Source organism: Sphaeramia orbicularis, chromosome 10 (assembly GCF_902148855.1).
Source record: "Sphaeramia orbicularis chromosome 10, fSphaOr1.1, whole genome shotgun sequence".
In the NCBI taxonomy this organism is placed as follows: domain Eukaryota; kingdom Metazoa; phylum Chordata; class Actinopteri; order Kurtiformes; family Apogonidae; genus Sphaeramia; species Sphaeramia orbicularis.
This window is the reverse complement of record NC_043966.1, coordinates 15,506,632-15,530,522: the sequence shown is the minus strand read 5'-3', so window position 1 is coordinate 15,530,522 and position 23,891 is coordinate 15,506,632. Positions and strand designations below refer to the sequence as shown.

General features: G+C 38.6%; 1 protein-coding gene across 1 annotated transcript in view; it reads left to right on the top strand.

Moving 5' to 3' along the window:
* Positions 1–20,790, top strand: part of ankrd50 (ankyrin repeat domain 50) — a 65,981-nt gene extending 45,191 nt beyond the window's left edge. Inside the window, exons 4-5 of the mRNA XM_030145536.1 lie at positions 15,234–18,766; positions 19,070–20,790. Coding sequence (XP_030001396.1) covers positions 15,234–18,763 — 3,530 coding nt within the window. The 3' untranslated portion in view covers positions 18,764–18,766; positions 19,070–20,790. The remainder of the gene's footprint in view (positions 1–15,233; positions 18,767–19,069) is intronic.
* The last annotated feature ends 3,101 nt before the right edge of the window (positions 20,791–23,891 follow it).

The following is a 23,891-nucleotide window of genomic DNA, read 5'->3' as shown; positions in this document are numbered from 1 at the left end:
ATTGTTTTTATTTTCTCTCATCAGTAAAACAAAGAATGTATACTAGTCCTTCATTCTAGATTAAATTTTATGTACTGTGTCAACAAAAGGTATAAAATGCATTTAGGTGTTTCATTTCTAACTGTTAAAATATATATTTTACATTGGGATAAATGTTGTTTTATTCAAAATTGTAATATTCCATTGTCATTTATGCTTACAAACTGCTTCAGCATTTAGTTTTACTTAATTTTACGTAACATAGCATACATGGCAACATACATAACAGCAAATATTCTCGTCTTGTTCTGACGATAAATAAGAAAAAAAAAAACAGCCTGTAGACCTTAAAGAAATATCAATTTGACATCTGACATGAACATTTTTATATTATAATAATGTAATATTCCGAATCAGCAGGAATGGGAAGTCAATGTCCAATTATTTTGATTAATTGCGGTTTTGCACTGAAAATCAACCCCATATCCCTAAAAACTAGATTATTTCTCTTTCTGCATAAATACAGTACATATATTAATTGTAACAGTGAATTTCCAGTTATTTATGGCAGATAGTTTTAATAAAGAAAGTGCTTTTATTTATCATGTTTTGTCTGCAGTTATCATAAATCATCCTTAACACTGGGAAAAAAAAAAGAGATTGAATTTTTTGGCCGTATTACCCACAACACAGACTTCAACACAAACCTTTTCTTTGTTTTGACCCAAATGAAATCTGTGACCAATTGGAATTCCGTGATTTTGAAGACTATAAGCAAAGTCACAAATTCGGATGAATTTGGAAATTTTGCTAAAACGAAAAGCAGACATAGAATATTTCTCAAACAGAAAATTGAAAAGCCCCTCATTTTTACTTTTGGGTTCAATCAAGCAGTAACACATGGATACATTTTGTGTTCAGCAGTCTCTGTCATGTAATCAGAGGAACTTATATGCATGTATTATACATATTTGAGTAGGTATTTATAAGCACTTTAACATTATGTATAACAAAATTTGGGGAGATAAAATTTTTAGGTGAAATATGTCAAATTACTGCTCGGTAAGACGTGGACTTGAAACAGACATCAGTTTTTTTAAGCTTTACGCAAACATTCAAAACATGCGGTTCTCGACAGAAATTGATACCAAGTAGGACAAAACCTTTTAGATATTATGTTCAACTATGCTGAAAATAAAATTTTGGAGTAAAATACTGAAAAGTCTCTGTTTTATTGCCATGAGAATGTGGTTACATGTGGACCGGCTGCCATAGTAACACGTGGATGGCTCTTTACCATTGTATGCATCACCCAAAATGTTGACTAATTTTTTTAAAACAACAAGCCATATATAATCACAACACTTTATTTGATGTATTTAATACTAACACAGTGTTATTTACAACTTGTGGTGGTCCATACTGATATAGGTAAATTACAAATAAGAGTAATTTCTGGGTAACAGTTCACAGATAGTCTTTTTAAAAGTGATCAGTGTATGAATTCACCAGCTTCATCATTCAGAATTTTAGTTTCTCAAAGTAATAGACAGTCTTTTGCGTGTTTTTTTTGTCAATTTAATGCAGCCTAGCAGAAGGTTCAGAACTTCTCCTGTACTGTGTCAGTATTTTAAAAAGGATAACAGTTCCATAAAATAAAGATCTTGAGCTAAAAAATGAGTCCAGTTGACAAATGATGTGTGAAAATGTACTTTTTCATGTTGATGTTCACTTTTGCTTGATCGGACCCTTTCGAAGAACTCAACTCTAGCCTGTTTTGTCCAAACAGTGTCCGTCACCAGGCTGATGCATATTAAACTGCACAGTATTAAACCAAAGAGTGCATCCAGCTAAAGGCCCCTGATACAAAAACATAATGAAAGCCCTCGCTGTCCTCTCTTCTTAGAGTTTTTTGGTATTGATTGTCTCTCTCTTTGCCTCGATGGCTGAGTAACAAGAGCAAGGACGACATATTTAATTAGCCCCCTCCCTTCCCCCCTCCTTCCCCCACGGGTCTAGAAATTGGCTTACACAGACAAGCTGATTTATGTCCATATTCATGTATAAGATGTCGTCTGTGAGGCTGCATGTTGAGCCTCACTTTGGATGAGCTGAAGACCATAATCCTTGCTGAACACTATAATTTACCACCGTGCAGTCTGACAGCCGGGCAAATTACAGGTCTACCGTGTCTGTATCTATAACACCTTGGGTGCTGTACTGCAGTAACATGAGTCTGACTATGGCGGACCAACACGCTGGCCTCTTTCATTCTGAGGTGATGCCCTTTGGTATGTGGCATGCCCCTGCCACATTTTTATGGACTCGAGATCTTTTTCTCAAAGCGGCAGCACAGAGCAGGACTTGTCAGTTTTTGCTTTAATTGACAGGTGGTTTAATGAAGTACTAATTTGACTTTAGTTACATTAAATGCAGTGGAATTCCTGGCACGTTTTTGTCTGGGTTTGCTGCAGGGGTGAAGGACTTTTCAGGGTAGGTTTTTTTCTTCTTCTCTAAATACCGAACTCTTGACTTGCATGCCAGGGATGACTTTGCAAAGACCTGATTCCACTTGAGTTTTCTAGTGCCAAATCGGTTGCGTGGACATTACTCTGTGAAGTCAAAACATTTCCAGACGTTTCTGGCGCTGCACGTCGATGGCAGATAACGGCTTGTTTGACTTGATGGCTAATAAAACGTGACTGACATGCTAGACTTAGTCGTCAGTTGCGCAGGTGAATGGAAACATGTGGTAGTACGGTTCAGGGAAGTCATCGAGAGGTCAGACAGTGTAATGACGAAGAAAAAAAACATGAGAAGACATTTTGGGAAACTTGAACCTTGTTCAGGCAGGAACTCTGAGCGCTACAGGGGTTTAATGCAACCATGAGGACCAAAATTTGGCCTCTTTGAAAACCATTAGCCACTTAATTTTTTTTTCTCACAAAAAAGACTAGTTTTATAAAAAATCTCAGATGTTCACTAAGATCCTTTATCTATTGAAATCCAACATAGTAATTTTGCAAAATCACAAAACGAGTGTTACCAACAGCAAATTCAACATTTATAACCAGCTCCAGACTTTTTATTTGTTTCATTAGTTGTAGAAGAACCATCTGGACTTGAAGCTGCTTGTCCAATTACAGTTGAGCTTCTGAAAATAGAAGGACTATGTATAAAATCTGTGTAATTCCTAAACAGTTGATGCAGTATTAAACCATTGAATTCAAGCTTAATCAAAATCAGATTTATTGGCCACGTTTGTGCACAAAAACAGGGAATTTTACTCTGGCCTAACCTTCACTTTCATTTTTATTATTATTAAGTAGATGTACAAAAATATTGAGTAAAGAATAAGAATTTTTCCAAAACTCTGCAAATAGTGCAACACTAAACAGTAAACAGTACAATAATGCAAGTCTAAAAATCAATAGTACAGTGTAGAAGGGCACATCTTGCTTATTTCATTTCCAATCCACTGTAGTGGTGTACAGAAGAAAAAGTTCTGTACATAGTTTTCAGAAGTGATGTTTTAAAAAAATAAATCATGTAGCCTATTTCCTATTTTCTTTGTAAATCGCTTTCTTTCGTAGCAGCATGGTAAGCAGACGGGCACCATAATTTTCATTAAATGTATTCAAAACTAAAAATTAGTCTTTAGTTTCAAGGAACATCTGTATCAAACTCATATTTTCTCCAATTATGCAAACTTTTTTGAGATGTTATTAAAAAAAGTGTCTCATGGAGCCTCAAAAGACAGGGTTACAAGTCTCAGTAGCAACAGAGATAAGATAGAACTTTGTTCATACCAAAGGGAATCCTAGGGCCGTAAGTTACAGTTCATGTATGCGAATTAAAAAAACAACATACAAATGGTAACAAACAGGTAAAATAAGTAATATTATGAGTAGCATATGTGAAAATGCTAAGTTATGATTGACACTACGATCATTGTTTTGGATAGTATTTGGGTTTGAATAATTAATAGAAGGATCTTAAAAAACATTAAATACTAGCTTATGCAATTGCATCTGTGTAGAACAGTTTGAATGAATGAAATGTCTTTTTTTTAAATTATTTGTAAAGAAGAATAATCTTATAAACAAATGGGAACAGAAGTGGGGAATAAATGCATAATGCAATAATGAAAAGTAACTCTCAATCACATAAGGCCTTCATTTACATATTTGTTTACAACTTATTTATCCCCACTCGTCTCCATAAGTTACATTACTATCCATCTAGCTTCATTAATAACATCCTAATTAAAATAGTTCTCCTTAGTTGACACCAGTTCAGTAGAATGTCCCTTTTAACCCATAAAGACCCAAACATCCACTGTCGACCAAAAGCATCTATTGATCTAAACTGTTGATCCATTAATCCTATCAGCACATGTAAATATTTGGTGTAAAGTACAGTTTGTCATCTTTTCACAGTCATCAGATATGACCCATTTGGACGTACAGAGGCTCTACAGTGAACGTGGAAACACTGTCATCTTCTACAACATTGATTCACCAGTAAAACCCATGGAGTTGGGTCAATGACAGTAAATGAAGACACTTGGTTTATGTTCGGTTATTGGTATATTTTACTGAAAAAGTCACTATTTCTTTAGGTTTTTTTTTTTTTTTTCTGTTTTGATATAATAACCTTTGACTTTGCTTAGAGGTTTCATGGACATCTACATGATCAGTCAATCAAACATAGGAAAACTGGGAAAAATACTTGTTCCCCTTTAACTCTGTTTTGGGTTGCTGCGTATATTTTTACTATTTCTGTCAATGCTCCCCTGTATGAGTATGTTTTTGTTTTTTGTTTATTTTTCTTTCCATACATAGAAGTTGTGTACATGATGTAAAATGCTGATAAGATAATGCAGACTGAAAAAAAGATAATTACAAAAAAAATGTAGGAAAACATGATTGTCACTGGAAAAAATGCTAAATTCAGAGGATAATATTATAATAAATGGTGATAAATCACTTAGGAAAGGTTAAATAGAGAGAAAAATTCATTTGATAACTGCCACAAAAGTCACACTGGGTCCTTATGGGTTAAACTCTCAAACTGACGGAATAATAGTAAATATGACCAAATCTATTGGTAAATGGAGTATATACTATTTACGTACTGTTGGTCCCGTTTAATCTTTTTTTCCTGGCGCGGGGTGGAAAAAGCTTAACACGCTGTTATTTCAGTTCTCTTGGAATTTTTCACTTGGATGAAATTTCCAGTCATCTGTGCAGCTGCGAGAAGCTCCCTGATATATAGTGACAACTCCTGGGTCTGGCCATCCATTATGCGATGCAGTGAGTGAAGGCGCACACATGTGACCAGGTGCAGCGTCTTATGACTCAGCCTCTTGTCACCGGCGTAATGAGCTTCTGTCAGTCACAATCGCAAGCAACTCAACTTTTTCTCTGAAGTCGACGGAGAGAAAGTAAATAATTTCGGCGTCGTTCTACAGAGATGGTAATGTGATGGATGTTTCATATATTTTAATACAGGTGGCTTGATAGCTCTGTCTGAACGCACCTTTAAAGCCCAGCCAGGTCGTTGAGTGTTTTCCCTTTCTTTTTTTTTTTCTTTTCTTTTTCTGTTTTTTTTTTTTTTTTTGCCCTGCCCCCCCTTCCCTCCCGTCAATGCCGCCGCCTTATCTACCCACCACAACAGGTTTGACTGGAAGCATTCTCACATCCCGTCTGAGATTCAACAACAGGCATGTTTGGGCTTGGGTGTTGTCTTGCATTTGGCCTCTAGCTCAACATAAATTAATTATTATAGAGTAATCATTTCAGCGTCTTGCTCGGTGGTCGTTTAGCACGGTGGGAAGTAAACGCGACACTTAAAATGCAGCTGTTAATCTGAAATGATTTTCTGTTGCAGGAGTTTTCTCTGCACAGTTGAATTAGTGTCCTTTTGGAGACAAAGCTCCTCAGTCCATTTCTTTGTCCTCTCTGTGAATGAGATCATGATGAAAATAGGAGGTATTTTCTCTGTTCGCTGTAAAAGTTTGTTTGTATAATCAAACAACACTTGTATAGAGTACATTTGCACAGATAAATTAGCATCCTATTGAAACCAAAGCTCCTCTGTCTTTTTTCTGTCTGTGAATGAGATCATGATAAGACATGTTTTGTTTTGTTCATTTAATCAACAGTATTTTTGCATAGTTTTGCATTGTAGTATCTTTACAGTTTTATTAGCGCCTCATTAAAATCAAAGCTTCTCACTCTTTTTTTTTTCAGTCTGATGAGAATGAGATAATCATAAAACAATGTGTTTCTCTGTTCACATTAGAAATTAGCCCATTTATGTACTCCAACAATAGTATCTTTGCACAGTTTAATTAGCGCTTCATCCAAGCCAGATCAGTTGTTTTTATTTTTTGCTCTTACGTGAATGCAATCATCATAAAACAATGTGTTTTCTCTGTTCACAGTACAAAATTAGAGTATTTATATTACACAGCAACAGTATTTTTGCATAGTAGTATCTTCAAAGTTAAATTATTTTGTCATCCAGACCAAAACTCCTCTCTTTTGTTTTTCAGTCTGATGTGAATGAGATCATAAAATGTGGTTTCTCCATTCAAAGTAAAAATTAGAATATTTCTGTTATACAACAGTATTTTTGCATAGTAGTATCTTTTCAAAGTTAAATTAGTGCTTCATTCAGACCAAAGCTCCTCAGTCTTTTTTTCAGTATGATGAGAATGAGATCACAATAAAATATGTTTTCTCTGTTCACATGATTAATTACTGTCTATATTATCCAACAACAGTATTTTTTGCATTGTATTTTGCTGTTAAATTTGCACCTCATCCAAACCAAACCTACTTATTTCACTCCTTTGTAAATGATAAAACATGATAAATCTACTCTGCTCCATTTAAAGTAGAAATTAGCGTTTATATCGTCAACTTGCAGTATTTTCCAATGCTAAAATGGCAGCACACTGACTGTTATTTGCAGACCATTGGAGCTGACTCTCATCCACATACTTGTGTTGGCGCTCTCATGTTTTTTGGAGCAGGGAACTCTGCAGCTGTCGAACAGACGTTTGTCGAGCACGGGTTTACTGGAGAGCTTGAGGAGAGGGCAGCGCGGCTTGGATTTCTGTTTTCTTTACGGATCCGATGACTTAAGATGGTGTCTCTGCAGAAAAAGAAGGCACTGAATCTGATTCTGAGGCTGAAGCCCAGACACCGATATGCGGGAAAAGCCCTGTCGACGAGCTCGGACCCGGGCTTGTTCGACACATGCACGCACGCACGCCTCGTTTGTCATCTGAAAAATTAATCTCGAAGGCAAACAGTCCCTCTTTTGTACGCGGGTCTCTGTCTCTGGTGGCTGGTGTCCAGTTCCGTAACGAGCAGCAGCTGGCTCAGAGGCCTGTACTCGGGAGCTGCATCCCTCATCCTGATGAATGTGTCATTTGTTGCTTGTTTAGCCGTCGCTTTTGTTCAAACTCTGAACTATCCTCTCACACTCGCATTAATACTTTGAACACAATACTCAGCCTCGGCGTGCGGAGCCAACCCTTAAAATGGTGCAAAAACCCTCGGCCTCCTTGAATGTCGCGGTTTGAAAAAGAAAGAAAATTGTTCTTGGAAGGAATCGGAGTGTTTGTAGCCAACCAGAGTCATTGCATTCTTGTTTGGTGCTTAATAGTAGTTCCTGTTACACCACAATCATCAAATGCAGGTTGGATGACTTTACCCCTGTGGTTGTTTTAGTGCTTTATCTGCAGGAATGATGCCATGACCTCACATTTGACATCCAAGCCTTATGAAGTGATGTCTACTGATGACTAAAGTGGAAATTGTAGGTCATCTCTTACCATGAGCACTAACTGAAGGAAAAGGTCTTTTTTGGCATGTTCTGACTGGAGGCTCTGGCTGCTTCTGTCTCTCCCCCCGCCCCCCTTTGCCCGTAGACATAGGTTTTTAAAAAGCTTTTTTAGATTCAGACTTTATTTCACGGAACTGCAGTCGAATGTTGTGTCTCCTCCTTCCTCCTCCGGCCTTTTCTACTCACTGTATCTTCATAATTGGCGTGTCAGCGACCATGGAATGTAGAAGAAACTGTTTATCATAAACTCCAGCACAGAAGCATTTTTCTTTTGTTCCCCTGAGAAAATATTCATGATAGAGTAACATCTACAGAAGTGGCCCGTAACGCAAACTGTGTTTTCCTCAGTGAAATGAACAATTTAAAATCAACTTCATGAAAAGATATTAAATGTCACACTTTGCAGGGGTCGCACGCTGGGTGAAAAATAGTTTATCTTTTCGGTCTCCTGAAGAGTGTTAGTCCTGGTTATTCCCCTCTAATGGCCTCTTCCCCCCTCTCAGCAAGTGGGTTTCCTGTCCCAGCTGGAGCAAAACCAGAATGTCCAAAGAAGGACTGGGTCCTGGAGGAGGAGGACCAGGAGCACTCAGTGACATGAGAACCTCAGAAAAGCACAAACCCAGGCTGGGATCCCAACAGACATACAGATGTTTAGATTATTTTTGGTTATTTTCAGCATCTGCAACTCAACAGACATGTAAACAAATGAATAATCACTGGCAAAATGACAAACTAGAAACAAAGCAATGACATTTGTACTGCTGATAGCAAAGTTGTACGCGTCTACACCACTAAGGTGATGTTCACACTGGTGGCTTTTCCATTGGACATCGGCACAAAACTTTACCAATATTTACTAAATGTCGAAAGAACAGAAGTGCGTAATGTCGGTTTTTCTATTAAATCACAAGTGCAATGATTTGTTTATTTAAAATCACAAGATGACTCGAGAAGTCATTCCATAAACATGGTGATGAATGTAAATATTGTGTCAATTTACAGATATTTCTTATTATATATTACCCGTCTATCCTGTACTAATTTAAAAAATGATTTGGTTTACTGGTGTGTCCACACATACCGTGCCATGTTTCTCTGAAAACTCGTCTTCGCTTGTTGTCACGCCCATCAGCATCCGTTTTTTTTTTTAATCACGTGACTCTAGTTGCAGAAAAAGGTCTTACCATTGCAGTTTTGCGTGCACTGCGTCTGAAAAACCACCTCTTGCCAGCCTTCTCCTTTAATTTCTAAACTTTTTGCTATTATGAAACATAATTTTAGATGTTAATAGCATAATACAGTGTACATCATTGTGGAAAAAAGTAACAAAAATAATCATGAGTATATGTATTTTACCCTAGTGGTAAGGTGCTTTGCCGGAAAAATTTGAAAATGATCCTTAAAAGTGCCTGAAAAGTGCTTGAATTTGAACTTGCAAAATGTGTACGAACCCTGACTGGGGTTGTGTTGTCTTCTGGATGGACAGAAACATAGACTTTTGGAAGTGATGACAGATATTCATGTTTGTGGACTGACTGGATGTCTTCAGTCATTATGTGTCCTAATCTGATTCGTCGCAGCTCTGTCACTAGATCAGCTTTTGAAGATGCCAAGACATCGGCCTCGGGTATCAGCTGTTAAACATGAATTGCATGTCTGTCATTGTCATCTCCATCAGCAGCTGTTGTGTGGCTAAATTCTGCGTATTTTCATGCTGCTACTGACGACATTCACATGAGGCAACCTGTTTTGAGCAGTTTGACAGAGTTCTTGTATCTAGGGATGTTACCAGACCAATGACTCCGTGATGCACATTATAATGTACACAGACTACACAGACAGAGAGTTTTACAAAAACACTCATGTAGGCTTTTAGATTATTATAGTATAATGTACAGTTGTAAAATAATATTTAAACATAGACTTTCTCTAAAATAGGAGAATGAATGAAGCAGTATTTAATATTCCTGTTTGCCTTTGTGCTTAGATCAGTAATAATGGTGCAACAGTGCATAGCACCATAGAATTTCTCATTTAGCTGAGAAAAGTGTTGGCTAATGTCAACAAGTGACCAGATTCAACACAGCACAAATGTCATGTCAGGGTTCCCACGCATCCTGGAAAACCTGGAAAATGATTGACCAATTTTCCAGTCATGGAAAATAACAAAAAAAAGGTCAAATGTCCTGGAAACGGTGAAGTTATCCTGGAAAATTATTTATATACCCCACCCCCCCACCCCACCCCGCCTTGTGACCTTGTGTGCCTAAACTGAGATGAAACAAGGAAATAGTTTTTCAGTGATTTATTGAAAATGTACAAATATTTTTGGAGGAAGTGCAGGAGAGAAGAGAAACCTGAGTTGGGAATTGCACATTTTGGACGGTCAGAGGGGGGTTTCCGTCTTACTTATAATACTATGGGGGTACGGGGCAGTGCAGTCCGTGCTGCCTGCAGAATTGAAAGTGAAACTTAATGCTCATTTATCTTTTCCCTACATCCTGAAGCTTTGCAAAGTTTCATTTGAGGGGGCAGGACGTTTGTCCTGGCCTATTATATGTTATACATTTGTATAATAAGTCTAATGCGACAGTTATGATTTTTTTGTATGAAATGTATGGTGTGGTGGCAAGGATTTTGCTGTGGCGCTGTGCCATGGCAAAACCTTACCAGCAGAACCGCTGGTTGTAAAAGAATTGAATTTTTGTATTAAAACCTAATTTGACAAGTTAAAATTATGAATTTTATTGTAGAGTAATGCTTCTGACTGTAGCTTGAAAAGCAAAAGACAGAGAAAGTAAAGGGTGAGAAAAAAAGGGCGACGATGAGCGAAGGGTTGAAAACTGATAAAAGCACAATAGACTGAAATTTGACCTTTAATGCTTGAAATTGGAGTGAGAGAAGTGCACAGAGAACAGAAATGCACATTAGAGTCATGTAGTGCCTTCAAGTGTTTGATTTTCTGACACCTCAAAGAAATCATCTATTAACACATGGAGAGCCATTATAGTTATTTTCTACATTGTGTGAAAGAGTTACCTGTCAAGTATTTGGGGCAAAGCTCTTAAAATACTAAATCTTCAGTGGATTTTTTAGCAGCGCCTCTGTGCTTTTACATCTCCAGTACGACTGTTGCTGTTCTGTGTGCTTCTCACGTGGGTCTGGCCCTTGTGAAGTGGTGACTCCTCCAGTTCTGTGGGAGCTGAAACAGGAGGTCATGAAGCTGCAGAGAGAAAAAAGGGTGAAGGGGAGGGTAAAAAACACAGACTGAGAACAATGACAGACTGGAAGCGGGTTGGGGTCATTGAGTTGTTGTAACGACTGGGCAATTATGCAATAGATTGTAGGAGAGTGATGCTCTACGGTTTTATTAGTTGAACTCTTTGTACAGCTGCTCTTTTGTCGTGCATTAAATAACACCTGGAGGCATTAATACGCAGAATGAATCAAACATTAGGTCTGTTTTCAGAGGGAGTTTTATGATTCTTCACAAACTTGTTGCAGGGTTTTGTCTCAGTGTCAAAGCCAAATAAGACACTGTATTTGCAGATGAACAGCTCACACATGTTAAAATGAAACTGTAATCTGAGTCTTTCAGTACTTTTTCAACACGACACTCCTGCAAAAACGATACGCACATGCAGCACTTGAGTTACTTCTGTCTTTAGTATATTGTTTTACGTTTTCCTTTTCTCACACAGATTATTCCAGTTTAGTGCACATATTCATAGTTCAGTGAAGACAAAAATGCAAGGCGACAAATGTTTTTGCACTTTTTTGTAGATTTTTTTTAAATAAATAAATGAATGTTTTATTAAGGATGTATAAAAGCACAATACACCACCAATAAAAGCAAATGCCTGAAGTAAATTTAAAAAATCTTTAAAAACAGGTACAAAAATTCCTTTATTCCTCTTTCTATCCACGCACTGAACGCACACATCAGAAGATAGCCTTGCCCATTTAGTGAACCCCTCAGCCCCATCCCACTACCTCTTTTTATATCTATCTTACATTTATTGTAACTATACCTTGATTTTAAATGACTTAGTTTTTAGTGCATTGCCAATATGTATATTTATTACAACTGACCTGTTTATTAAGTTTTTTGTGCAGATCTGTTTGTCGGTCTGTATTGTTATGCCTTTTTTTTGTTGTGTGTGGTCCTGCTGCAAACAAATTGCCCTTTTTGGACAAGGAATAAAACTGATTCTGATTCTGACAATCAAAAAAAAAAATGATACTATTATACAAAAGAATATAATTTTTAGTGTTAGTTACACATGCGAAAAGGTGTGGGAAAAAGTTAAATACATATTTAATCCCACCCTTTTTTTTGTCTTAGCATTTGCTTTTAGCGTGTTAGCTGTACTCTTTAAGTCATTGTTTTTACATTTATTTTGTTGTCACTAAACTACTTAAAAATTCATGGGATTTAGTTTAGTTATGTAGAAAGCAGTTTTATGTACTTTTTTCGTCCTTCTTCCTTAGACCACCCCTTGTTTTCTTCAGTTTGTTGTTCATTTTAATGCTTGGTACAACTAAAGGTACATTTGTTTGGACAAATATAATGATAACAAAAATAGCTCATAAGAGTTTAATTTCATAGCTGATATCTGTCCATTTTCCGTGGTTTTCTTGATAATAACCAAAATCACTTCACTTCTTCCATCAATAGGTATGGCATTGTACTGACAAAAACAGTGCTTTTAGGCATTCCATGTTTTCTTTTCTGTCTGTTTTAGTCATATGATACACACAGGAGTTAGTACTTGATTGCATAACCATTGTTTTTCATGACTTATAATGGTCTAATAATTTAATATAATATATTCATATAAATAAATCTAATGATTTTTTTCTGCGACTCTCCATGTAGTAGAAGGAAGACTGCTCTAATTCCTTCATTTTTATCACACCGTTAGATATGTTCCAAAGCCCTCAAGGACATAGTAGAAGAGATTACCATGTGTGGCAGCGAGTGGAGGTGTGTTTATCTAAAACAAACCCAGAAGCACATGATAAAGGAAGCGCATCGCTCCTTCTGTTTACCAGAATCTGTTGTCCAAACTGTCAGTGCCTGTTTGAGAACTCTCGTTAAACTCATCAGGATTGTTATCTGGCTTCCAGGTGTGGTTACTTACCACCGCGCCTGTGTGGAATACAATTTCACAGCCTTTTCTACCCACATAATAGCAGTCAGATGAACGCAGCACCGCCGCAGGCTAAGAGACAAAGTGTGGTTCGTATTATGTACAGGGAAACGTAATATATAATCAAAGCACTCGCGTTTGACTTAAGCATTAAAGTACAGGCACTGAGCTTTGTAGATACGTTTTTTTTTTAAGTGTCTGAGAATTATTACCCATCAGTAATTAAATAATGAGTCAGTGGGAAGTCTACTTGACCTAACAAAATTAGTACGAAAGGTAGAAGCCGTTTTTGAGAGTAAAATGCAACTTCCTTTTCCTTAATTAGAAGCTTGATAGTCATTGAGAAAAGCAGCACATCAATAGCACTGTGAGAGCCTTTGGTGACTTTTTTTTTTTTCTCTCTCTTGCTGTCCTAGTAACCCTGAGAAGCATGAAGTGTAAATAAAAGTATGCAAAAATGCTCTCCTTGCCCTTGGGCTGCAGACTACACAGACCATGAACAGACTGTCGTAACATGGAGGAAAGTCACCGAATGCCCATTAGGGGAGGCCAACACGGAGACATTTTTCCACGTCTCGGCGAGGAATTCCCATTAAAGATCATTCATTAAGACCCACTGTGATAATTTATTTTTTGCAAGGCGATTTTCTAAAGGTCTGCGCTGGGAGCATGTAGCACCATAATAAGAGGCACTGGAGAGATGTTGTACAGACCATTGATGTGCTACAGGCATGGAAATGATGGCTCCCCCGCTCTTCAACATTTTGATTCTTGTTCGTCTTTGGCCTTTAACACTGCTTCGCTCCTGCTGATGCTAATAACCTTTATAGCCAGTCAGTGGATTGAATGAGCCAACAATTAATCAGGCTACAATGCTGAAAGAAAGTGCACTTTGGATACCATTAGAAGTTCTTTACGTTTGGTTGCATCTTGTTTTGGTACATTCAACTGAAGATATTTTAACTTCCTGCTTTTTCATTGTCAGATACATATTGACGCACCGTAGTCCACTAATAGCCTTTATTTTGTTTTTTTGTCATGCTTCATGGCCTGAACTGATACAAATTCCTGCAGATAATATATGCTCCCAGCAGCCAAAGGGGTTATGCTCTCAATTCCTGTGAAGGTATTTTAACAACATGGATTTCCTGTTAATTATCATATGTCTAAGGAAATGAAAGGTCGATTACCCAGAGAAACAAGATCAGTGGTTAAATACTAGATAATTTTAAGGTTAAGTTTAGGTTAAGATAGTGGCTCAGTGGGGAAACAAAACAATGCTCATCCTGCTCTCTCAGTTTTTCCGTAACATAATTATCTAGATAACATACTAAAATTTTTATATACTATCAGACCTGTCACAGTTGGGCGAAGTCAAGGGAAGGTTAACATGTAGTCAAAAAAATTAAATTATAATAACCTACACCAAACTTATATAATAACATAATACGTTTTTTTTCTCCTCTAACCAATTATTAGGTTGTAAAATAGAGGGTTGAAGGTATACACTGAATACATTTTAGGATGAAACCATCATAGGAACTTCACTTTTGAGAATTTTGTAATTCTTGCAAAAAATACACGTTCATTTTTTGTCCATCCGTGACGCAGTAGTTTTTGATATTTTCCATTTAAAAATATTTGAAATTAAATGTTGCCATTGGAGTACGTTTAAGATGGCATTTAGACCTTTACAATTATGTGTAATATTTGTCCTAAATTTGTCTGGTTCAAAAGTTACGAATCAAAAAGTGGTGGGCTGTCCATCTGTGATGCCCTTGACCTTGCCCAGTTATATAATTGACTTGTCTTAGTTATTTGTTCTAACAGCAGTTGTTTTACATAATCTCAATAATCATTTCCTGTATAAAAACATAAATGTCATATTTCATCAGTATCTCCACATCATTTTCCACTGTTTGAGATTTGACTGCTGCTGTTTTAATGACAAAACCCCCTTGTCCTGTTATGTACTTATCACTATATCGCTACCTATCATTATTAGTACTTTGCATTTATGTGTCACTATTATTGCCCTGTGTGATTTTTGTTTTTAAACGCTCTTTTTCGTTATTAAGCATATACTGCACTGGGATAAAATAACAGATCAGATAAAGCACTCAACTGCAATATTTATTTTCATAATTAATCCTTCACTACAATGTCATTACTGTGCCAGCTCTACCACAGTCCTCATTTGTCTTCAGACCTTCTAATCTGTTTTTCTTTGTGTTCCTTTAGGATTCCGCAAAATCAGCCTTGATGATCTGCGCAAAGCCTACATCGTCAAAGACGTACAGCAGTACATCCTTCACCGGCTGGACCAGGAGGAGGCCCTGAGGCAGCATCTGACCAAGGAGACGGCAGAAATGCTCAATCAGCTCCACATCAAAAGCAGCGGCTGCTTCCTTTACCTGGAGCGTGTACTGGACGGAGTGGTAGAGAACTTCATCATGCTTCGTGAGATCCGTGACATCCCCGGGACACTGAATGGCCTTTACCTGTGGCTCTGCCAGAGACTATTTGTCAGAAAACAGTTTGCCAAAGTCCAGCCCATCCTCAATGTTATTCTGGCAACCTGCAGGCCACTCACTGTCAAGGAACTGTACCATGCAGTCTGGACCAAAAACATGACTCTGACTATGGAGGAGTTTCAGAAAAAGATGGATATTTTGTCCAAATTGTTGGTTGACGGTCTTGGAAGTACTAAAATCCTTTTTCACTACAGTTTTGCTGAGTGGTTGCTGGATGTTAAGCATTGCACCCAGAAGTACTTATGCAATGCAGCCGAGGGACATCGAATGCTGGCGATGAGTTACACTTGCCGGGCAAAACAACTCAAACCACTCGAAGTGCAGGAATTCGCACTGCACCTTGTCAATTCCAACCTGCAGATCGAACCATTTAATCTGGCTCTTTGGATGGTTTGGAATGGAACCCCCGCTAAAGACTCTCTGACCACCTCAATACCAAAAGAACAGGAGGTTTTGCAACTTTTGGTCAAAGCTGGAGCTCATGTTAACAATGAGGATGACCATGCCTCGTGTATTGTACAGCAGGCCCTGGAAAGAGAGGACTCGATACGGACATTACTTGACAATGGGGCATCTGTGAATCAGTGCGACTCCAGCGGGAGAACTTTGTTGGCCAACGCTGCATACAGTGGAAACCTCGATGTGGTCAACTTGCTCATTTCTAGAGGAGCAAACATGGAACTAGAAGACAACCATGGACAAACGGCACTTACTCTTGCTGCGAGGCAGGGTCATACAAAAGTGGTCAACTGTCTCATTGGCTGTGAGGCCAACATAAACCACACTGATCATGACGGATGGACCGCACTCCGTTCAGCTGCCTGGGGTGGGCATTCAGAAGTTGTATCTGCTCTGCTTTATGCTGGAGCCAAAGTGGACTGTGCAGATGCTGATGGTCGAACTGCTTTGAGAGCTGCTGCTTGGGGAGGCCATGAAGACATAGTGTTGAACCTTCTTCAGCATGGGGCCGAGGTCAACAAGGCAGACAATGAAGGAAGAACAGCTCTAATTGCTGCAGCGTATATGGGACACAGAGAGATCGTCGAGCACCTGTTGGATCACGGAGCTGAAGTTAATCATGAAGATGTGGATGGGAGGACTGCGCTGTCAGTCGCTGCTCTCTGCGTTCCCGCGAGCAAAGGCCATGCTTCTGTAGTAAGCCTTCTTATCGACAGGGGGGCAGAGGTAGACCACTGTGACAAAGACTGTATGACTCCTCTCCTTGTGGCTGGCTATGAAGGACATGTCGATGTAGTCGATCTGCTTTTGGAAGGTGGAGCTGATGTGGATCACACGGACAACAACGGTCGTACCCCTCTTCTTGCTGCTGCATCAATGGGCCACGCCTCTGTTGTCAACACATTACTTTTCTGGGGAGCTGCTGTTGATAGCATTGACAGTGAGGGAAGGACTGTCCTGAGTATTGCTTCTGCTCAGGGAAATGTGGAGGTGGTCAGAACTCTGCTGGACAGAGGTCTGGATGAGAATCACAGGGATGACGCAGGATGGACTCCACTACATATGGCTTCATTTGAAGGGCACCGCCAAGTTTGCGATGCCCTCATCGAGCAAGGAGCTCGTTGCACAGAAGTAGATAATGATGGTAGAATACCGCTGATATTAGCTGCACAAGAAGGACATTATGACTGTGTGCAAATTCTTCTGGAAAATAAATCATGCATTGACCAGAGGGGATATGATGGGAGGAACGCTATCAGGGTGGCTGCACTGGAAAGCCACAGGGACATTGTTGAGCTGCTGCTGAGCCACGGAGCTGATATCGACTTCAAAGATGCAGACGGACGGCCAACACTCTACATACTGGCACTTGAAAATCAGCTGGCCATGACAGAGTATTTTCTTGAAAACGGAGCCAATGTGGAAGCTTGTGACACTGAGGGCAGAACGGCCCTCCACGTGTCCTGCTGGCAAGGGCATGTTGAGATGGTGCGGCTGCTGATTAACTACCACGCTGATGTGAACGCCTGTGACAATGAGAAGCGATCGGCCCTCCAGTCTGCTGCATGGCAAGGCCACACAAAAGTCGTTCAGTTTTTGATAGAAAATGGGACACATGTGGATCACACATGTAACCAGGGAGCAACAGCATTAGGCATAGCTGCCCAGGAGGGTCACATTGATGTTGTGCAAATACTCCTTGAAAATGGTGCGGACCCTAACCACGCTGACCAGTTTGGACGCACAGCAATGAGAGTGGCAGCAAAAGGGGGCCATTCAATGATCATAAAACTGCTAGAAAAATACGGAGCCACAACTTTAAATGGCTGCAATCCCTCTCCAGTGCATACCATGGAAGAAAAAACACCTTTAGCTGTGACTGGTAAAATGCAGTCCCTCACCATCAAATCAAGTAGCTCTGGCAGCACTGGAGCAGGAGATATGCAGTCGTCCGGACGTTGTCTACCCAACGGACCTGTCCATGCATTCAGCTCACCTTCAGAATCTCCAGACTCAACTGTAGATAGGCAGAAATCCTCTTTGTCAAATAACTCTCTCAAGAGTTCAAAGAACTCCTCACTGAGAACCACATCGTCCACGGCCACAGCTCAGACTGTGCCAATTGACAGTTTCCATGGACTGACTTTCACAGAACAGATTCAGCAGCACTCACTGCCTCGCAGCAGAAGCAGACAGTCTATCGTGTCCCCTTCATCTACAACAAAGTCCATCGGCCAGCAGCCGTCATCTCCATCCAACGATTTTGACTGGTCTCAGTTAAAACCAGGCCTCAAGGTGACAAAGGGAAATAAGACCGGGGCGTCGAATGGTAAAGCACAGGGAGACAAGAAGAAAACAAAGAACGGATCAAACCAAGGTCAGGTTTTGGAGTACGAGATGACCCAGTTCGACAAGCGCATCGCTATCAACAAAACAGTTGCAAACATCGCAGTGAAGGATCCCCACTGTAAGATCATGATCGGCGGTTCTATTCAACAGGACCGAGGACAGAGCCAAGACCAGTTCTTTATCCAGCAGCAGAGCTGTTCTGACAAGAAGAGGAATGGCATCATGACAAACCCTAACTATCATTTGCAGGGTAATCAGGTTTTCCTGGGTAGGGTATCAGTTCCTCGGACTGTGCAAAACAGAGGCCACCAGGATGTTCTAGAGAACTATCCCATAGGGGAAACCGAGCTCAGCCTTAAACAAGCTCTGAAACTACAGATTGAAGGATCCGACCCTGGGTTTAACTACAAAAAGGAGACTCCATTATAGCTGGTAAGATGTACTTTCAGAATAATCCACCACTGTGTGATCTTGTTGAAAATACATAAAGCAATTGTGTCAGAGTTGAAAGTAAGGTCAGAGTGACGGCACATTTACACTTAGTCTGGTTTGCCTGTTCGTTTTAGCGAACACAGGCTAATGTCAGACTTTGAGTAGTTATTGGATCACACTCAACACAACTATCATTAGTTTGGTTACGCAGATATTACTGCATGGGCTCATTTGAAATAAGGAAACTTTTTTTTTTTTGTCAGAAGCAAAATATTAACCCAAATCATTCCTATACAATTTCAGATGTCTTGAATGCCATCCGTCATGCAGACATTGGAGGGAATGTGCCAAAGCAACTGTTTTCATCTGCATAAAAATACTGCATTTGTTCTCATCAGTGGGAGACCTCAAAACAATACGTAGGGAAGATTGTTGATCGCTGCCTAAGGCTTATTGTGAACTGATACTTCGATGTGCCTACATCTGTTACAGCCTTCTTCATGTATTCATGCAAACTATCATTTTTAATTTAATGTAATGCTATTTAATAAACAGTGTATGCACTTTTAAAAGAGTAAAATGACAGACATGCATTTGTTCTATTCACTTTGTATCCATCCAAGTAATTGTTTGAGAGAAACATACCAATGCTTTTTTTTTTTAATTTTGTCGGTTCCGCATACTTTTTTTTTTTTTCACACTGACAGCAATGTACGACTGAGTACATTGTCACAAACCAGAGGACATAACAATAACTGATGTCACGGTATGAGTTTGATAGTCTGCCTTCCTAGAGACCCCAAATAATCTGTGTTAACCTTATCAGTGTGCTAAACCTATGTTGTGTGTAATATGTTGATAGCTATGGCAACTTACTTCAACAAGTATGTACAAGCATATTTATTTTTTTGGAAAAAAGCCACTTTTTGCTGCATTTTGTGTTGCATTACACTCTACCATGGTGCTCTGTTCAGAGGTTGCCTGCAATTATTTTGGTCTCCCTGTTTTCTGGCTTTGTGTGTCGTGTATTATTACAAATATCTAAGAGCGAGAGAGAGAGGTTCATCGAAAACAAAAGTCATTTCGTCCCTGTGGGATTTTTGAGTTGTGTGTTCTGTTTTTGTGTGTAAAAAAAACAAAAAAAAATATTTAAATAATCCATTGTGTACCGTCAGCAAAAGTCTGGTGCTAAACGCAGCGGTTTCAAGTGAAAGCAGTGATTTAAAAAATGCATTTGTCCGCAGACTTAAATGTATAACCTACTGCAATGCAAGAAACAAAATTCAAGCTTTCTTTTGTTCTGGTCATTTTCAGTTATTCCTGTTGGATTTTTCAGGGGGCATGACACAAAGACGGCTCAAAAAAGGGTTCAGCCATAAAGACAACTCATAGCTGTCAATGATAGTTTGAAATGCGGAGTTGTAAAGCCAAAGTTGAAACAACACACTGTCCCACCTCCTTCCTGTGAGAAGCTGGAAATCAGTTGAACAGGACTTAACCCTATGGGAGACGGAGGGGAGGAGGTGCTCGACTGTGACGCTGAGGGAACAGAAACATCTGTTTCTCATGAACTGTTTGGAGCTGCGTTAGCGTTTACAGGCTGTGTCATATTTTTGCAGGCTTTTCATAATGTTAACAGTGAGCTATTTTTTGCCAAGATCTGGGATTGGGGGAGTAGAAGCCTATCGCATGCACAAACACTTATAAGCCCTAGTGAAAGCTCTCAGCTCTTCAGTACAACAGCAGCTCAAAGGTGTACCATGAAGTGTCAATAGAAGGAAACGAGACGGGATCGGGTCTAGAAACAGTGTTGGAAAACATACTGTATAGTCTTATTAAGCAGATATCTTGTTTGTCTTGACTGTGTTTTGTCATCTTTGAGTTGACTGTCAGTGATTGGATTGTAAATAGCTTACCATGTACATTGAACTTTCATTTAAAAAGAATTCCTGTATTATATGAAGTGGAATTTTCTGATGTATATTAAAGTGCTTAATAAACATATTTGCTTTACTGCTGGAAAATCATGTGTTCTCCTTTTTCATCTGTCAATAACTTTAATCAAAAATTTACAGAGAATGGAATGGTGGAAACTGCTTTTCTGTGTAATTCTTAACACAAACATTTCAACTATATAAACTTTAATTAACTGGTCATTAATTTATATTAATAGTACACTGTACCTGATGATAAAAGGGTATTATAGTGTTGATTCAGTTTATAATTAATGTTTTTCAGCAATTACTGCATCGTTTAATGTGTGATATTCAACTCTTTTTCTTATTAGAGAGTAAGATTTATTTAAGTTTTAGCCTCATCAACATGTTCTTAACCCTTTATTAAATGGTTATATGCTCCGGACTAATTGTAAACAGTGGCAAAGTTAACCATTAACCAACATACCTTATTTTATCTTGTAGGAAAACTTAGCATTTTTATCAAATGGTTACATTCAATAGGTAATTGGAAGGAAAAATGGACAAATCTACAGTGCAGTACAGGTATTTATTCCTCTCTTACCTCATGTTTTAGCTGAATTTAAGTCTAAGAACTGAGGCCTTTTAGTTCACTGACATGTTAAACAGACTGTAAATACTATAAACACACACTACAAACAAAAAAATTAAGGATATTTGAAATTTTTTGGCTATTTTTTTCCAGTTGGGATTCTTGCACAGCACTTTTTACTATTTTGTGTGTGAATTGAATTGAAACACATTTTTTAAATGACCAGACATAGTTTTATTTACAAATGGCAAAAATTTAAAAAATAAATAAATAAATAAATATCCTTAACTTTTTGTTTGTAGTGTATGTGTGATCATTAGAACTTTACTAAACTAACAAACCTAATGTTGGTCTAGGACTTCAGTACAGTACTGTATATCAAAATCTCCAAAACAAGTAGTTCCAGGCCCAACAAACCCCGCCCATCGCACGTATTGTAGTTTATTTTGGCTTCGATCCAGCTGATTTCATCATGTCTATGCATGTGCTGATGTCAGTGCATAAATTCCCTCTATATATGTGCCAAGTTTGAAGAAAATTGAAACAAAATTCATGTTTTTATAGACATGAAATTTTGCCCATTATGAGTAAATTAGCGGCATTGTACCCGTGGTGCCATAACGCCCTCCTGTGGTGCAACAGCAGCATTGCACCCAAACGCCCTCCCGTGTTCCGTGCTGCAACATCGATGGGACAGACACAGGGCGGGGCCGAAACGTGCATTATACAGGGTGGGGAAGCAAAATTTACAATGAACATTTAGTTGTTTTTTCTCAGCAGGCACTACGTCAATTGTTTTGAAACCAAACATATATTGATGTCATAATCATACCTAACACTATTATCCATACCTTTTCACAAACTTTTGCCCATATGAGTAATCAGGAAAGCAAACGTCAAAGAGTGTGTGATTTGCTGAATGCACTCGTCACACCAAAGGAGATTTCAAAAATAGTTGGAATGTCCATAAAGACTGTTTATAATGGAAAGAAGAGAATGACTATGAGCAAAACTATTACGAGAAAGTCTGGAAGATACTATTAAAGAAGAATGGGAGAAGTTGTCACCCGAATATTTGAGGAACACTTGCACAAGTTTCAGGAAGCGTGTGAAGGCAGTTATTGAGAAAGAAGGAGGACACATAGAATAAAAACATTTTCTATTATGTACATTTTCTTGTGACAAATAAATTCTCATGACTTTCAATAAACTAACTGGTCATACACTGTCTTTCAATCCCTGCCTCAAAATATTGTAAATTTTGCTTCCCCATCCTGTATAGTAGAATGGGAGAATTTTAAAATTTTTAATAAAAAATGTTTAATAAAAAAATTCAGAAAATTTTTTTGACTTTGACCAATTTTTCCTAAAATGCATTAAAATCTATTCTGGGTCGTTGGCAATCTATAAACCAAGTTTGGTATGAATTCAAACAACAGTTTTGCTGCTACAGACATTTGAAATTCCATCCATTATATGTAAATAGGGGGAAAAAAAAATCATAAAAAATGTGAACTTTGACTTACTGTTCCCAAAATGTAATCACATCTATTCTGGATCACTGGCAATCTATAAACCAAATTTGGTATGAATTCAACCAATAGTTTTGCTGCTAGAGTGTTAACAAACAAACAAACCGAACCAAAACAATACCCCTTACCTCCCTTTTGGGGGAGGCAAAGTCTTATTATGTCCTCTAATAACACCCTAACATTGAAATTTTGAATGTCAGAGTATTTCTATAAAGGGTTAATATTTCAAGCGACAGGCTGACGTTTTTCAGTGGGAGTCTGTCGTAACCAGGGTTTTTTGGGTCCTACCCCCAGTGGCCGTCCGTGGTATGACATTTTCAGACATGTGTGCACTGGCTTCAGTTTCCAGCCGTGGCGGTTGCCCTTTGTGTGTGTGTTTTTTTTCCTGTATTGTGGCTGTAAAACCACAGGCTCTGCTGTTAATACCTACTTGTGTGTTGGTCAGTTGATAGTGGAAGGCCAAATCAGGACACTGCACACATCACAGCAAATGGATCAAACTGAAGTGGAACAGACAAGCGTGCCAAGTGCTACCACGGCCCCCGTTCCTCCAGTTCAATGGGTTCATCTCAGGCTGAAGAGAGCTGTAACAGAAAACAAACACACATCAAAATAGGACGGGATTTTTCCTCATGTCACGTGTCCAAATACACTCGTTTCTACTCTTTAACCCTTTACAGGTCACTCATACAAATACTCTGAAATTCAAAATGTCAGCCTTAGTGTGTTATCGGAGGACATAACAAGACTTTATTACTTTTGTGAAATAAAAAAATAATTATTGTGGCAGAAAATCGAAGTCAATGAAGTTACCATATTTGGTTCCTCGCACAGGCAAAAAACCAAAACCAAGACGTACAGAGTGGGGAAGCAAAATTTACAATATTTTGAGGCAGGGATTGAAAGACAGTGTATGACTAATTAGTTTATTGAAAGTCATGAGAATTTATTTGCCACAAGAAAATGTACATAATAGAAAATGTTTGTTTTTATTCTATGTGTCCTCCTTCTTTCTCAATAACTGCCTTCACACGCTTCCTGAAACTTGCGCAAGTGTTCCTCAAATATTCGGGTGACAACTTCTC